Below are 17,008 nucleotides of genomic sequence, written 5' to 3'. Positions count from 1 at the left end.
CTTCCTTCCTTCCTTCCTTCCTTCCTTCCTTCCTTCCCTCCTTCCTTCTGTCCTTCCTAACATGGCCAAGGAGGAAATTTGTTTTGCATGACTTCACATTTGTAATGGGTTTTATGTTTCTTGTCTTCTCAATGAATGGGGAGGGAAAATGGAGAAAAAGAATTTGGAATTAAAAAAAAATTAAATTGAATAATTTTTTTTTAAAAGAAAGGGCAGTATTTTAAAGGACAGTACCTTACATCTTGAATGTAAAAACACTGAGTTAATTAAAAAAAAAAAAGATTAGGCTTTTTTCCACTTATAATGGTAATAATTTAAAATATAGCTTTTGTGCTTTATTTCTGACAAAAGGACACTACTCTTTTTGTCAAATAGAAGATTGAAATGTGAGATGAGAAATGAGAGACAAGAAATATTGCTAGCTATTAGGGTGAATTATTTAAGAATTATTTGTGTTTTCTGTTCTATTGGATAGGGAAAATGATATTTTCCAGGGGTGTTCTGAACATTTTATATAAACAGGCATACTCTTAGGGACTTTGAAGTTTAGAAATAATGAATTAAAAAATAACAATAGTTAACATTTCTATAGCACTTACTATGTGCCAAGCACTATGCTGTATTCCAGGTACTTCATCATTGTAACCAATTTGTTTGTTAATGAGAAAGGAAAACATAAGTTACTAGAGGGGAGGGATTGTTTCAATTTGTATCTCCAGAGACTAGTAAAGTTCATCTAATATCAAATGTTTGATGAAATTAAATGAAAAGATTTAGCCTACTTGTTCTTGGCATTGACTCCATTCTTGGTAAACTGAATTAAAATAGATACAGTTAAAAGAACACAATTTTCATTATGCAGCATTTTGGGTTGTGGTCCATTTGGGGTATTCTTGGTAAATATACTGGAGTGGTTTGCCATTTCTTTCTCTAGTAAATTCAGGGGATCCATTCTGCCAAGCAATCAGAGTTTAAGGGACTTGCCCAGGGTCACACAGCTAGAACATATCTGAGGCTGGATTTGAACTCAGGTCTTCCTGACTCCAGACCCAGTGCCTTATCCTCTAAGCCATCAGATGCCTCCAACAGTGTATGATATTTACAACAGAAGAACAGTTTACAATAGAAAAAATGTTTCAGTACTTACATTTGAGGGTAGGTTTCTCTCCAATCTTTAGAACAGTGTGGACAGCACTAGACAAAGATTCATCAGGTATAGACTCTGCAAATAGATATCCGAAATACCAAGAACATATGGAGGCAAAAATAAGGAGTGGTCCCTTCATGTAATCTAGGGAAAAACAACAAGATTTTAGAACAAGAAGATTTGAATAAGGCTCCTCTCTTCTAATCTGTGGCAGTGGGCGGTTTCTCCTCTTCTGTGCTCCATTTTTTCTTTTCTCTGCACTCGCCAACCGGCACGTGGAGCTTCGCTACTCGCACCCTTTGGTTTATTTTTTCTCCCTTTCTAGCTCTTGACGCGCCCCCTCTTCCTTTTTTTTCTTTCTTCCCCTTTCATCCTGTGACCCCCGCCATGAATGAGGAGTACGACGTGATCGTGTTGGGCACCGGCCTCACGGAATGCATACTTTCTGGGATCATGTCAGTTAATGGAAAGAAGGTCCTTCACATGGATAGAAACTCCTATTATGGAGGTGAAAGTGCATCTATTACACCACTGGAAGATTTATACAAAAGGTTTAATATACCAGGATCACCACCAGCCTCAATGGGAAGGGGAAGAGACTGGAATGTGGACCTAATCCCCAAATTCCTTATGGCAAATGGTCAGTTGGTTAAGATGCTGCTTTATACAGAAGTCACTCGGTATCTGGACTTCAAAGTAACCGAAGGAAGCTTTGTCTACAAGGGAGGGAAAATCTACAAAGTTCCTTCCACTGAGGCAGAAGCCTTGGCATCTAGCTTGATGGGGCTGTTTGAGAAACGTCAGTTCAGGAAATTCTTAGTATATGTTGCCAACTTTGATGAAAAAGACTCCAGAACTTTTGAGGGTGTTGATCCTAGGAAGACTACAATGTGAGATGTGTACAAGAAGTTTGATTTGGGCCAAGATGTCATAGATTTCACTGGCCATGCCCTTGCCCTTTACAGAACTGATGACTATTTAGATCAACCATGTTATGAAACCATCAACAGGATTAAACTTTATAGTGACTCTTTGGCAAGATATGGCAAGAGTCCATATCTTTATCCACTCTATGGCCTTGGAGAGCTGCCCCAAGGATTTGCAAGGCTAAGTGCCATTTATGGAGGTACCTATATGTTGAACAAGCCAATTGAAGAAATCATTGTAAAAGATGGACAAGTGATTGGTGTGAAATCTGAAGGAGAGATTGCCCGTTGCAAGCAGCTCATCTGTGACCCTAGTTATGTAAAAGACAGAGTAAAAAAAGTAGGCCAGGTGATCAGAGTTATCTGTATCCTAAGCCACCCAATTAAGAACACCAATGATACCAATTCATGCCAGATCATCATTCCACAGAACCAGGTCAACCGGAAATCAGATATCTGTGTTTGCATGATTTCTTCTGCACACAATGTGGCTGCACAAGGAAAGTACATTGCCATTGTTAGTACTACCGTGGAAACCAGAGAACCTGAGAAGGAAATCAGACCAGCATTAGAACTTTTGGAGCCAATTGAACAGAAATTTGTTAGCATCAATGATCTGTATATTCCAACTGATTCGGGAACAGAGAGTCAGATCTTCATTTCCCGCACTTATGATGCTACAACTCACTTTGAGACAACTTGTGATGATATTAAAGACATCTACAAGAGGATGACAGGGTCTGAGTTTGACTTCGAAGAAATGAAACGAAAGAAAAATGACATTTATGGGGAAGACTAATAGCAGTAATATGCTAATATCCAATTAGGAGAAATTTAAATTTCAGCTAATACAGAGTTATATCAAGAACCTAATGAACATTATATGAAGTCAATATTGTATGGCCTGCTTTTGTAATCACTTCTTTTGAGATTGAAGAGTACCATGCCCCTAAATGTTCCCCTCTATTGCCCCTTTTACTATCATGTATTACTGTCTTTCTCTTGGGATGACTGTCCAAAAGTGACAGATTGCTAACATGTTCAGTTTCCGTGTGTATGTGTGTGTGTGCGCACGTGTATGTCTGTGTGTTTTTAAGGGAAAGCACAGTTTAATCATACACTCACTGAGGCAGACAAACAACTTGATACAGTATTTGTATCTTTTAATAGCATAGCCTTTTCAGTTGTTTGCTTATTGGGTTCTTGTTGATTCTGTAAGTTCATGTATATCTGTTCTCTTAAACATTAGGAAAACTAAATTGAACACTCCAGTGTTGGGCAGCATCCCTCCAAGTCCCATAACCTTTGGTTTTTGCCTCATGTCAAGTATTATGACAGTGTCCAAATATAGTAATTAGTTATGGGCACAGATTTCTAACCCAGCTTTAGCTTTTGAAACAGTTTACATAATTTAGGAGAGGCTTGTGTTCCTAAAGGCTCTTTTGGTGTTTTAATCTAATAAAAACTGATTAAAAAAAAAGTAACAATAGCAGGCAAGATGTTAAAGTACCTTCTATCCCCCTGGCTTTTTGGATGGACCAAACCACAATGCAGTATTAATTTGACAGAGCCTCCCAAGTCCATGATGTTTCATAAAATGGCTCTAAATGATTTCTGTACTGCAAAGTAAAGCCAAATTCTAGAAACCAGGAAAAAAAAAAAGAAGATTTGAATAAAAATTCATGACAAGCAAGACTTATTAGGTAATTAACCCACAGATCATCTTTCCTATACTTTATTGGGGAACACTTTGTCCTACTCTTCTATATTGTAAGTTCTCACTAAAATAAGATGTTTCTAACGATATTCAAAAATTTCTTGGAGAAACAGAGACTTTATGATTTGGCTGGTTTTGTTAAGATAGTTTATATACATAACATGAAGTAATATTGATGAGAAAATAGATTGTTTATTTAATCAAGAAAAGCTTAAATATTTGCTTTGTTATTTTTTGTCTAAGATCTACTTCAAAGTTACAGTGTAGTCAATATTGTATAAATGCAGCCACTGTACAAAAATACATAGAATTGAACTATTTACACTTTTAAAAACAGCCATCCTCCCCCCAAAGTACTTATTAACAAAAAATCAAATTTGTCAACTTGTATTAGTTATTTGGAATGTCATGAAAATATAGAATTGTAAATTGAAGAGACCTCAGATATCTAGTTCAATCCTTTACTCGATGAAGTAATTCTCTACAGCATTCCAACAACTTCTGTTCGAATATCTACATTAATGGGAAACTCATTGTCTCAAAAAATGGTTTTCAATTTCTAGAAAGATCTAATTGATACTAACTTCTTGACATTGAACCAAAATCTTCTTTCTACAATTCCTATCCATTAGCCCTAAGGTATATAGAATTAGGATAGCTACTAGAGTGGAGATTTAATTGGCATAGAAAACTAACTCCCTGGTGAGGAAATTCTCTTTACCATTGCAAATTGGGGCTTTCTCAGTTATTTAGAGTCTTAGAGAGAGTTGCCTACAGTACTGAGAACATAAGTAATTTGTCCAAGGTCAAATGGCTAGAATGGCTAGTATCAGAAATGATACTTGAAGTCACATTTAACTGGTTTTGAGATCAGCTATCTACTACACCTCACTACATCCTTTCAAATAATTGAAGGCCACAAAAACTAACAAAGCAAATATGAATTTAAGTTTTTTTTTCAAAGCAATTGGGGTTAAGTAACCTGCTCAAGGGTTACACGGCCAGTTATTTCTGGGTGTGGTGCTAAGTATTGGAGCCCATATTCAATCCCAGGTCATCCCAACTCTGGGGCTGGTGCTCTTACTCACTGAACCACCTGGCCACCCCTAAGCAACTGGGGTTAAGTAACTTGCTCAAGGTTACACAGCCAGGTGTTTCTGGGTGGGTGCTAAGTGTCTGAGCCCAGATTCGATCCCAGGTCATCCCGACTCTGGGGCTGGTGCTCTTACTCACTGTGCTACCTGGCTGCCCCAAGTTTTTTTCTTAATAAAAAACAAATAAAATTTTTTTCTCATCTATATTACCTCATGCTAGATACATGAACAAAACCATTCAAGTCAGTATAGCCTCTGTTACTCCAAAAATTTGTTTGAGTATCATCAGAAACATTTTCTTATTAGTGAGAGCAAACAATTTCTATAGCTAAGTAGGACAAAGTGCCCCCCAGTAAACTATAGAAAAGATGATATGTGGGCTAATTACCTAAAATTGCCATCATTACTCCTCCTGAATGAGCAACTGTTAAAGAGAGCAGAGAAAAATACACAAAAATATGTCAAAAGATTTTATATCACAATAAAAGACCAGTCATTTTTGGCATGTTGATATCCAAAGAAAGTTTTAAAACTATAATTTAAAGTAGTTCTACCATTAGCACCCATGTATTGTTAGAAATGTTTTGATAAAAATTATGTCTCTGAAAATCTACTAAGATGGTGTCTAATGATAGCAAGATCCAGGCCAAGTTTGTTTTTAGCTCAAAAGCACTTCCATGAATAATAATACCCTGTAGAGACATTAATCATTATTGGTGGAGTTGTGAAATGATTCAACCATTTGATACAGCAATTCTATATAGGAATTTTGGAACTAGGCCCAAAAGGCTATAAAATCATATATACCCTTTGACCCATGAGATCTGTATCCCAAAAGAAATTAAAAAAAAAAGGAAAAGGACCTATATGCACCAAAACATTTATAGCAGTTCTTTTCTGGGTGTAAAGAATTAGAAATTGAGGGGATGCCCATCAATTGGGAAATGACTGAATAAGTTGTGATATGTAATTATGATAGAATACTATTGTACTATAGGAAATGATGTGCAGGATACTCCCAGAAAAACCTGGAAAGAATTGCATGGGTTGATGCAAAATGACCTGAGTACAAAGTAACAGCAATATAGTAAGATGATCACCCATGAATGACTTAGCTATTCTCAGCAATAGCTTGTTAGATTCTTTATATCTAAATCATAATCCAAGACAACTCTGAAGGACTTATAATGAGAAATAATATCCATCCCCAGGGAAAGAATTGATGGTGTCTGAATATAGATTGAAACATACTTTTTTTTTTTTTTACTTTATTTTTCTTGAGGTTTTTTTTTTGGTCTATATTTTCTTTCCCAATATGACTATTATGAATATGTTTTACATGACTATGCATGTATAACCTACATAGAATTGCTTGCCTTCTCAATGAGAGCAGATGGGTAGGAAAGAGGGGGAGAATTTTGAACTCAAAGTTTTAAAAATGACTGTCAAAAACTATCTTCACATGTAGCTGGGGGAAAATAAAATACTAAATAAAAGTTTAAAAAAAAATACCCTGCAATAAGTGTAGTAACCAACCTAGTGATAAATACCATTAGATAATCATTTTACTGGACAAACAAGACACCTCAAATTGGGTGCTCTCTAAAATACTATAATTATGTTTACTGAATAAGGTGTTCATTTTCAAGCCAACTGTATAATATAATAATTGAAGCATACTGAAGTATACTTTCCTACTCTAAAAAATGAATCTATTCAATGATTCACAACCTAGCAGTATCTCAGAAGAAACATTGGAGATATCAATTTGCAAGATTAAAGTAAGGATAATGTACAATACTTACTCCATAGGTTCACTATGGGAAAATGCCTTATGAATTGGAAGGTACTATATACATGAGAATTATTAATAGAGAGCACAGCATCAGAATTAGAAGGGACCTTAGATGCCATTTAATATAACCCACACTTGAAGAGGTATCCTCTATAGAGGACTCAATAAATGATCATTTAGCCTCCACTTGAACTACCTCCAAGGAAGACTTTGGATAGCTCTAATTATGAGTTTTTCCTTACATAAAAAGTAAAATGTGTCTGTCTTCAATTGACCCTTCTTCCCTGCCATGGTTTTTGTTTTGCTTTTTGGAGGGCAATTGGGGTTAAGTAACTTGGGAAAGGTTACATAGTTTTTTTTGTGTGTGTGGGTGTTAAGTGTCTGAGGCCAGAACCAAACTCGGGTCCTCCTGACTCTGGGGCTGGCGCTTTCCTCCCTGCGCCACCTAGCTGCCCCTCTCCCCCATTGTTTTTAACATAACAGTCCTTAAACTATTATCATATCCAACATCCCAATTATTCTCCAGACTAACCTTTCCTAATTCCTTCAAATTATTCCCATATAACATTATCTCCAGTTTTCTTTTTCTTTTTTCATTTGGATACATTCATTTTCTTTGTGTTTTTCCTAAAACATTGGAATCCTGAATCAGAACAATTCTCTGGGTATGGCATGACCACACTACCCTCTTAACATAGCTTTTTGCTGTCAAATGAGCTTTCTGAGCTTGTAGATCTATAACTCCTCTGATCTTTTTCACATGAACATTTGTCTATTGATATCTCCTTCACTATGTATTTATGAAGTTCATTTTTTGAACTAAAATAACCATATTCCTCCTACATTCTTTTACTTATTAGATGAAGCTCATTGTTCTAACCTATGTAGTTAAAAAATCCTAATTATTATTCATGTTTTAGCTGTCATTCTCATGTATTAATTTAATAAGGATACAATCCATGCCATTATTAAAATCACTGATAAAAATATGAAATAGCCCATTAACTGACTACTCTGAATTTGATCACTCAACAAATTCTGAATTCAGCTAAGTATAATAACATCTAGCCCACATGACTGCATGTTGTTCATATGGATGGGACCTTCTCATATGATTTACAGGATTATAAACATATTGGCATTAAATTATATTAAATGGCAGTAATTATCAAACTTTCTGGTGCTGGCTAAGAAATAGGAAAGAAGGGGCAGCCAGGTAGCACAGTGAGTAAGAGCACAGGCTCCAGTGTTGGGATGACCTGGGGATCGAATCCGGGCTCAGACACTTAGCACTCACCCAGAAATACCTGCCCGTGTAACCTTGAGCAAGTTACTTAACACCAATTGCTTAGGGGCAGCCAGATGGCTCAGCAAGTAAGAGCACCAGCCCCAGTGTCAGGATGACCTGGGGATCAAATCTGGGCTCAGATACTTAGTACCACAACCAGAAATAACTGGCCATGTAACCTTGAACAAGTTACTTAACCCCAATTGCTTAAAAAAAAAGAAATAGGAAGGCATATCAGTGGAATAAAGTAGATATAGAATTTACAGCAGCAAATAGAGATAATGCCTTTGTATTTGACAAATATAAAGACTTAAGATTTTGGGGATAAGAATTCTTTATTTGTAAAAATTGTGGGGAAAACTAGAAGGTAGTATGACAGAAATTGGGCATGTACCAATATCTCATACCATTTACTAAGATAAAGTCAGAATGGATACATGACCTAGATATAAAGAGATATTTTACAGAAAATTAGAAGAATATGGGACACATTACTTATCAGATTTATGGATAGGTAAATAATTTATGAATAAATGAGAGAGTGCAAAATTGGGTATAAAATGAATAATTTTGATTATACTAAGTTAAAAAGGTTTTGTACAAATACAATCAATATAGCCAAGGTTAAAAGGAAAGCAGAAAATTGGGAAACTTTTTATAGATTGTTTATCAGATAAAGGCCTCATATGTAAAAAAATATAAAGAATTTTGTCCAATATATAAGAATAGAAGTCATTCACCAACTGATAAAGGGTCAAAGGATGTGAATAGGCAGTTTTCCAATGAAAAAATCAAAACACTTTGTAATCATATAACTATATATATATATATATATATATAACCCTAAAACATTATTGATTAGAGAAATGTAGATTAAAACAAACTCAAAATATCATTTTATACCTATCAGATTAACTAAAATGATAGAAAGGGAAAGTGAAAAATGTTGGAGAGGATGTGAAAACATTGGGACACATTCATTGTTGGTGGAATTGTGAACTGATCCAACCATTTTTGAGAGCAATCTGGAATTATGCCCAAAGAGTTATTAACTGCTTATGTATCCTTTGATCCAGCAATGCTACTACTTGGTCTATTTCCAAAGATGATTAGGGAAAAAGGAAAAGAATCTTTATGTTCTAAAATGTTTTTAACAGCTCTCTTTTTGGTGGTAAAGAACTGGAAATTGAAGGGATGTTCATCAATTGGGGAATAGCCGACCAAGTTGTGGTATATGACTGTGATGGAATCACACTACTATGCTTTAAGAAATGATGAGCTCCTTAATTTTAGAAAGGCATGGACAGACTTGCATGAAATAATGAAGAGTGAAATGAGCAAAATGAAGTAAACATTGTATACAGTAACAGCAATATTGTTTTAAGAACAACTTTGAGTGAATAAGTCATTTTGACTTTTATAAATACCCAAATTAAATATAAAGAACAAAAGAAGAAAGATGCTATCTGCATTCAGATAAACAAAAGTACATGTAGAATCATTTTACACACACACACACACACACACACACACACACACACGCACACACACAGTTATTTATGTGTCATGGTAGTGATCTCTAGGGTAGGGAGGGGGAATGAAAGAAAGAAAAAGAAATTTCCAAGATAACTTTGTTATATATTTGAAAAGAATAGCAAGCCATACATTGTACATTTGTAGTTTTATGTACAATCATCTTTTTTATTGTAGTATGTTATGGAAATGCTTCTTTTATTCCATAAATTAAAAATAAATTTAAAATAAAATTTAAAAAATTATAAACTTGTAGTCTAGGAACCCTATTAAAAAAGGAAATGAGGTCTAGTATCAAATAACCTTAACAAAATTAAGAATCTTAACAAAATCCTTCAAAAGCTCCAATTTTATGTAAATAAGATTATCTATTTCACCTTTTGTGATCCCCTTCATCCCTTTTTAATTAAGAATTCTCCTCTGTAGCTATAATTGTAAGAAAGATTTGGGAGGGGACTGCTAGAGAAGTAATGTCAATATAGATATGTGCTTTTCCTCCTTACTGTTGCTCTGATATCCTCCTTCTAATACTACCAATCAGCTGCTTATCCTTTAATGTTTACTCCATGAATCTATATATTAACCTTTTCAGTTTCTGATTGCAGTTAACCTGAAATATGTCATTCTCATTTTACAAAGAGTGAACCACTTGGCTCAGGGTATTATATCTTATTTTTTCCCCCTAATTATCAAGCATTGGAGGATTTTGGGAAGATTGTAGAATAAGACAGGAAAGTACTTGGCTCATGCAAATTCCCTCACAAATAATTTAAATATCTAAATGTAAATGTCAAGTGGCAGAAATAATTAAAAGTTGGGGTAAAACAGTTGTCCTCCTAAGAAAATTTGGGAGGACCTCAGGAAAGACCCAATCTTCCAGGGTGATGGTCTGGACTGATTGAAGTACAGGTACTTTCAGGAAAATACTGCTGAATCAACAAATAAGCCCTGGGGATGGGTATGTTGGTAGCAGCCTCAGCTTCAGGAATCTTTGCCTCACAATTAGTGTGGGAGTTAGATCAAAGGTTGCTGGACCCTGGTGTACTGACCAGATGCAGTCCCTGCCTATTGCTGTTGGGGAGCAGTAAGCAAACATTGGTGAATGTGGCAGCAGAGGGGTGGGGACCCTATTGGCTATGATCATTCACAGGAAAGCAGAGTCCCTGGTTTTGGTTCCAGGGTTGTAATAGTAATAGAATTTAAAGATCCCTTGTATTTGCTTGGTTGAGTGTTAAAACCTAGAGCTTGTGAATCCCACTTGTGGGATGGACTTGTTGACGGGAAAAGAGAGGACTGAACTGGGAGGAGCTGGTGATGTGGGTTTAGAGAGGCACAAGCAGAGAGAGAGAGTCAGAAGAATTTTTTGGAAGCAGTATTGTGGAGGCAGAGAGATGGAGAGGATTGCTGAGGGCCAGTTCGAGTTGCCCAGGACTTTTGAGAGCTGCCACCCAGAGCTGCCAAGGACTGAGGAGACATTGCTGTGATGCCAGTACTTTGTTTTGATGTTGTTTTGCCAGATTCATCTGTTGGTGAAGGACAGTGCTGTTGTTGCAGAGGTTCTGGAACCTTGATGTTGGTTCAGAGCTACTGAGACTGTTCTGCAGACAGAGAGTGAATTGTGTCTACTGGTGAAGTACAGTGCTGTTGTTGCAGAGGTTCTGGAACCTTGCTGTTGGTTCAGAAGCCCTGAAGAAGGATTTTCTTGTTGTATGTTTACAGAAATCCTGAAAGAGGGTCTTGCTGATATTTTCAGGGGTCCTAGGACTGTTCTGTAGACAGAGAATGAATTAACCAGGATACTGGCAATGTTATCTTGTGGCCTTGTTAAGCTTTGTCTCCCCAGGAACAGAGATTGCTGAGAACTTGCCTCAGGTGAAGATGAAAAGAAGACCTCTCTTTGGGTATTAAATGCTGTGATGATATCTTAAGCTTGTTGTAACTCTGGGGTAGATGGCCCATTCAGTTGTGATTCAGGGGTGGGAAGTTTTTCACTTTTTTGTGCTCTGTGACTGACCAAATGAATGTACTTTGCTTATGATTGGAAACTAATTTCCATTTGAGAAGAGGGTCTTTGGGATTGACTAAATGAATGTACTCTTCAGGGGTGGAGTAGTACATAAGAAATTGGTTGAATTACACTTGGTGAATGCTATATTTTGAATTATGCTGTATTTTGATTTTCTCTGTTCTTAATTTGTCACTGAATAAAATGGAGAGTGGCTATGCTGGTACTTTGAACTTTTGGGAAGTTGCCTTTGCTTGGCATTACAAGGGTAGAGGGGAAAGCTGATGTTTGTAGCTGTGGGAGGAACCACAGGGAAGAATAGGGTTTTGCAGTGACTATATTGCTAGGTATTCTGGCAGTGGCTCAGGGATAGAGAAGAGTATCTAAATACAGACCCTGAGATAGAACTCAGAAAACAATAGCATGAAAAGTCTGAATCCTGAGATATTCTTCTTCACACATAATCTTCACACAGATTAGAAACTGACTAAAATACAAAGTTAATGGCAAAGAAAGTCATTAAAAGTGAGTAAGCAAAAGAAAAAGAACTCAACCATGGATAGCTACTATGGAGAGAGAAGATCCCCAGCCTGAGCTGTCCTAAAGATCCTAGAAAAAAACACTCAGTATCTTAAGAAAAAAGCATCAGGAACCTAGAGTACTCAAGGTTAGCCTACATATCTCCGCCAGAAGTGTGAAGAGCCCTGCATAAACATAGTCCAAAGTCATGAAGTAGGTTGGAGAAATAAGCAAATAAAATAGAACTCCATTATAAAATGCTATGATGGTGACAGGAACATTTAAGACACAAACCTAGAAGAAGATAATGAAATGTACAAGTAAATCCTCAAAGGAAAACACAGCTTGGGCACATTCAACTGAAATTCCTGTAAGAAATAACACAAGAGTTAAAAATTTTTTAAAAAAATAATTAATAAATGAAATGTAATCACTAGAGGAAACTTGGAAATGAAATAAGAGCTATGGAAGAAAGATTTGGCCTGAACAATAAAACCCTAGAAAATTAGAATGGACCAAACAAGATACTGACTGTATGAGATAAGACATTAAAACAAAGTCAAAAGACTAAAAAAAAACCCCAACAAAGAAAATATAAGCTATCTCACAAAAAACAACTGACCTGGAAAATATATTTAGAAGAGACAATTTAAGAGTCACTGGATGACTGAAAGCCATGGTCATAAAAAAAAGAACCTAGACATCATATTTCAGCAAATCATAAAAAAGAACCTTCTGGTATCTCTTAGAATCAGAAGACAAAGTGGATATACAAACAGTTCCCTGGTCACCTCCTGAAAAGACCCCAAAATGAACACTCCCTGGAACATTATAGCAAAAATGCAGAACTTTCTGGTCCAGGAAACACCACTGATAATAGCCATCAAGAAAGAATCAAGGAGCTACAATCTGGTATGCAGAGATGATCCAGTGGCCATCACTAAAAAGGAATTGGTTACAGTATTCCAGAAGGCAAAAAATACATATAACCAATAATAATTTAACCAGAAAAAGTGATTATAAATCTAAAAGGCAAAAATTAGTCCTTTAATGGAATAGAGAACTTCTAAGCATTTTTACTGAAAAGAGCAGAGCTACATAGAAATTTTGAAATACAAAGGAGTCAAGAGAAATACACAAAGGTATACACAAGCCAGCAGTCATAAGGGACCAAACAAGGTTAAACTATGTACTATTTTAAATAGAGAGATAATACTTGTATCCCCTGAGAACAGTATCATCATATGGTGGTCACACAGAGAATCAAATGAATCAGAGAGCCTTGGAGAGATTCTGATTTCATGATATGAAAAAAAAAAAACCAGCAAAAAGAGAGGCAAAGAGACACTAAGAGAGAAAAAAGGAAAGGAAGGATGAGGCAAATTATCTCACTTTGTGGTGTTCAACCATATATACAAATAAGAAGGAAGGAGTTGATGGGGTGAGTGGGTGACAATTGATCTTTATTCTCATCTGAATTTGTCAATGGAGGGGGGAAGAATGTTTAGTAGGGTATAGAAATACATTTCACTTAACATGGAAACAAGAGGTGAAAAGGAGCAGAGAGAAAGGGGTTTAGATTAAGAGTTTAATTAATCAAGAGATTAAGAGTTTAGATTAAGAGAGGGATTAGTCCTAAGCAAAATATAACAGTTCTTTTTTGAGGTGGCAAGGAATAGGAATCTGAATGGGCATCCTTAAAAATCAGGGAGCTGCTGAATAAGTTGTAGCATATAAATGTGATGGAATACTGAGGAGAGACATGACAAGACTTGTATGTTAATGCAAAGTGAAGAGAGCAGAGCAAGGACAACAATTTATACAGTAACAACATTCTAAAGACAATCAACTCGGAAAAACTTAAAACCTCTGATCAAAACAATGATCAAACATTATTACAGAGAACTAATGATGAAACATGCTACTTGCTTCCTGATCAAAAATTGATGGACTCAGTGTGCAAAGTTTCTGGAGGGACATTGCTAATGTGGAAATTTGTTTTGCTCGACTATACATGTTTGCAACATGGGTTTTCCTTTTCTTTCTTTCTCAATTGTGGGGTAAGGTTGGGAGGGAGGGCAGAAGAAAAAAGGAAGATTCTTGTTGATTAAAAAATAAATTAAAAAGATGGGGCTGGAGAAAAAAAAAAGAACAAAAAAGGAGTTCAGCAATACAGATATATGATCTAGCTTTCTTTCTTTTTTTTTTTTTTTTTGCCTTTTTGGAGGGCAATTGGGGTTAAGTAACTTGCCCAAGGTTACACGGCTAGTTTTTTTGTGTGGGTGTTAAGTGTCTGAAGCCGGAACCGAACTCAGGTCCTCCTGACTCCAGAGCCAGTGCTTTACTCACTGCACCACCTAGCCAGCCTATGATCTAGTTTTCTTTTAATTTTTAGAAAATGATATGGATTTAATATTCAAGTTACATATTCCTTTCGAACATAGTGCAACATGTTGTAAAAATCCTAATTTCTGCCAAACTGCTTTCCAGTTTTCACAGCTTTAAAAAAAATGTTTCTCTTTAAATAATTTCTATTCTGTTTTTCAAATAATTGATTATTGATCATTTTTTGTTTCTAGTTCTATGATCCTTATTTGTTTCAGTGATTTCTTTTTTAAAAAATACCAAATAATATTGATGATTAATTTTTGATAGTAAAAATTGAGGTCTGGAAGTGCTATTTTCCCTTTATTCCTATTTTTTCCATCATTTTCCCAGAGATTCTATATCTTCTTGCTCTTCCACGTAATTTTGTTATTTTCTCAAGCCCTATAACATCCTCTTGATAATTTGATATGGCACTAAATATGTAAGTAATTTAGGTGGTAGTGTCATTTATATTGTATTTATATGACCCAGGTGTGAGTATCTAATATTTATTCAGTTATTTAATCATTCTTTACATCTTTAAGGACTGTTCTGTAATTGTTTCTCTACAGTACTTCAATATTTTAAGGGTATATTAAAGTTACTAAAAATAAGGACACTTTCAGAAGCAGTCTCACCAAATGTGCATGCTCCCAGGACTGATCCTGGGAGGAATGCTCAAGGGTAGCCTTCTTCAAGACACAGGGGAGTGTACTGAGAAAGAAGCAAGTTTAGAAGAAAGTAGCAGTGGAGACCCCAGAAGCAGAGTGCAGTCTCAGTTCCAGCTTTTAGTACTGTCTGAAGTCCACAGAGAAATAGTCAAGTTAGGAATTCCAGACTGAAGAGGAAGCTATAACTCTTTCATTCTGTACCAATGCTCTTCCAGCTTGCTGACAGGGGCTGAGTTCAGCAGCATTCTACTTTCACTCTGACAAGGGGTGCAGTAATTAGACTTTGCCTTGGATCATACCACTTTGGGAATGCTGAAAGATTATACATCCCCAACCTGTTCCTGAAATTCTGAAATAATGCAACATTCAATGCTTTAAGAAAGCAACAACAAGCCTACCCAGACTTTGCCTCCAGAATTGTGTTGAGCTCAATCCTAACAAGTATGAAGTCAGTAAATAGGAAGGAAAGGGAATAAGCTATTGCTGTTATTGTTGTTCTCTTCCTCCTTCTCCTTCATCATCATCATCATCATCATCACCATTATCCCAGAATGGGTAAACCTCTTCTCTCCTCCTCTCCTCCATGAGTATGCAAAGAGCATTGGATTACTGGAAGTCAGAACTCAATTTCAGTCTCAGATTCTTCACTTAGCTGTATGACCTTAAGCAAGTCACTCAGTTACTCAAAGTTCCAATTTCCTCATCTATGAAATTATAAGCCTGGACTAAATGATTTCTAAGGTTCCTTCCATAACTAACATTCATTTTTTTTTTGTTTTAGGGTCATATCTCAAACAGTTAAGTAACCAGGATGCTTAAAAAGGAATAAGAAATAAAACAAATATTCAAAACATCTGTACCTAAAGAAAAAAAAATGTATGAATCAGAACTTAAAAAAAAAGCACTTTAAAGAAAGTTATTTGAAAGGAAAAAAAGGCAGCTAATTTTTTTCTCTACTTTTCATTTCCACTTCACAAAACAGGTCACATGAATATTTATTTTTAAGAACTGGATGATTTCTAATGAAATTTTCCCTCAGATACAGACTAAATGTCTAAAAGCCTCTTTCATCTCTGCTGTTTTGTGATACTAGCTGTTTTGTGAGTTTAGGTCACCTGACTTCCGGTATGCTATTCCTTCCAACACTACAGTGCCTACCAGGAAGCCTAAATAAATACTTATTTACTCACCCTCACCTCTTTTCTTTTTTGCCTTCAGGGCACTTTCACTGTGCTTCTATTAATTGCTAATAAATTGCAATGATTGAACTTCAGATTTGCTCACTTATAGTCACTTATAATGTTGTCAATTCTACTGTCTTTTTTGTTGTATTCTTTCAAGTTGGCTACCTCCACCCAAAGACCATATTCAATTGCCAAAAAGAGTTAGGAAGAATTATGAATCATTTCTTTCTGATTCACCAGTTCTGAGCACCTACTTCCTTGCTTGCTATTTTCAAGGCAAATGTTATTCTTGCTAAAAGATTGTCATTGTGTTAAACCCTCTTCCCTCATCATTGTCCTACCTACCATTCCTGCTGGGAGTAGGGAGACAATATTTAACCACTAAAATGGAAAAGACAAAAGGCTATGAAGGAATACATAAATAATATTTTTGTCTTGTTAGATCTTAGCAAATGCTAACCTACTCTGACATCTTTCACTTCTCCCTTCGCAGTCCCCACTGCCACCCCTTTCCCAAGGTACATCAACCATGCATAAAATCCAAGACCATGTAGTTTTAAACACCACAATTCTCAAGTCCCATCTACCACTATTCCTCTTCTGAGAGTGGGTTTGGAAGTATTAGGGGAGGAGGGAAAGTTTCTCCCCAGTGTGGGAGCAGCCTAACCAGCTTATCCACCCTGTCCAGCTCTCTCTTCTTACTCCCCATGTCCCCTCTTCCTCTTCCTTTTCTCTAGCTCTAGTTTTTCTCTCTCTTGCCTT

General features: G+C 36.1%; 1 protein-coding gene and 1 pseudogene across 4 annotated transcripts in view; one reads left to right on the top strand and one right to left on the bottom strand.

Moving 5' to 3' along the window:
• Positions 1 to 17,008, bottom strand: part of FAM3B (FAM3 metabolism regulating signaling molecule B) — a 69,285-nt gene that overhangs the window by 52,011 nt on the left and 266 nt on the right. For 3 of the 4 annotated variants that reach the window (XM_069074860.1, XM_069074859.1, XM_069074858.1), the window contains exon 2: positions 1,148 to 1,291. The exons of the other annotated variant lie outside the window; for it this stretch is intronic. In XM_069074860.1, the coding sequence (XP_068930961.1) occupies positions 1,148 to 1,291 (144 nt within the window). The remainder of the gene's footprint in view (positions 1 to 1,147; positions 1,292 to 17,008) is intronic. 4 annotated transcript variants of the gene reach the window in all.
• On the top strand, positions 1,324 to 2,971 carry LOC138151411 (rab GDP dissociation inhibitor beta pseudogene; annotated as a pseudogene).

This window comes from Petaurus breviceps, unplaced genomic scaffold, assembly GCF_028583685.1.
Source record: "Petaurus breviceps papuanus isolate PSGF00001 unplaced genomic scaffold, PetGlider_PUasm1.0 90897, whole genome shotgun sequence".
Taxonomy (NCBI): domain Eukaryota; kingdom Metazoa; phylum Chordata; class Mammalia; order Diprotodontia; family Petauridae; genus Petaurus; species Petaurus breviceps.
The sequence above is the reverse complement of the archived record's forward strand: the minus strand, read 5'-3'. Positions and strand labels throughout refer to the sequence as shown.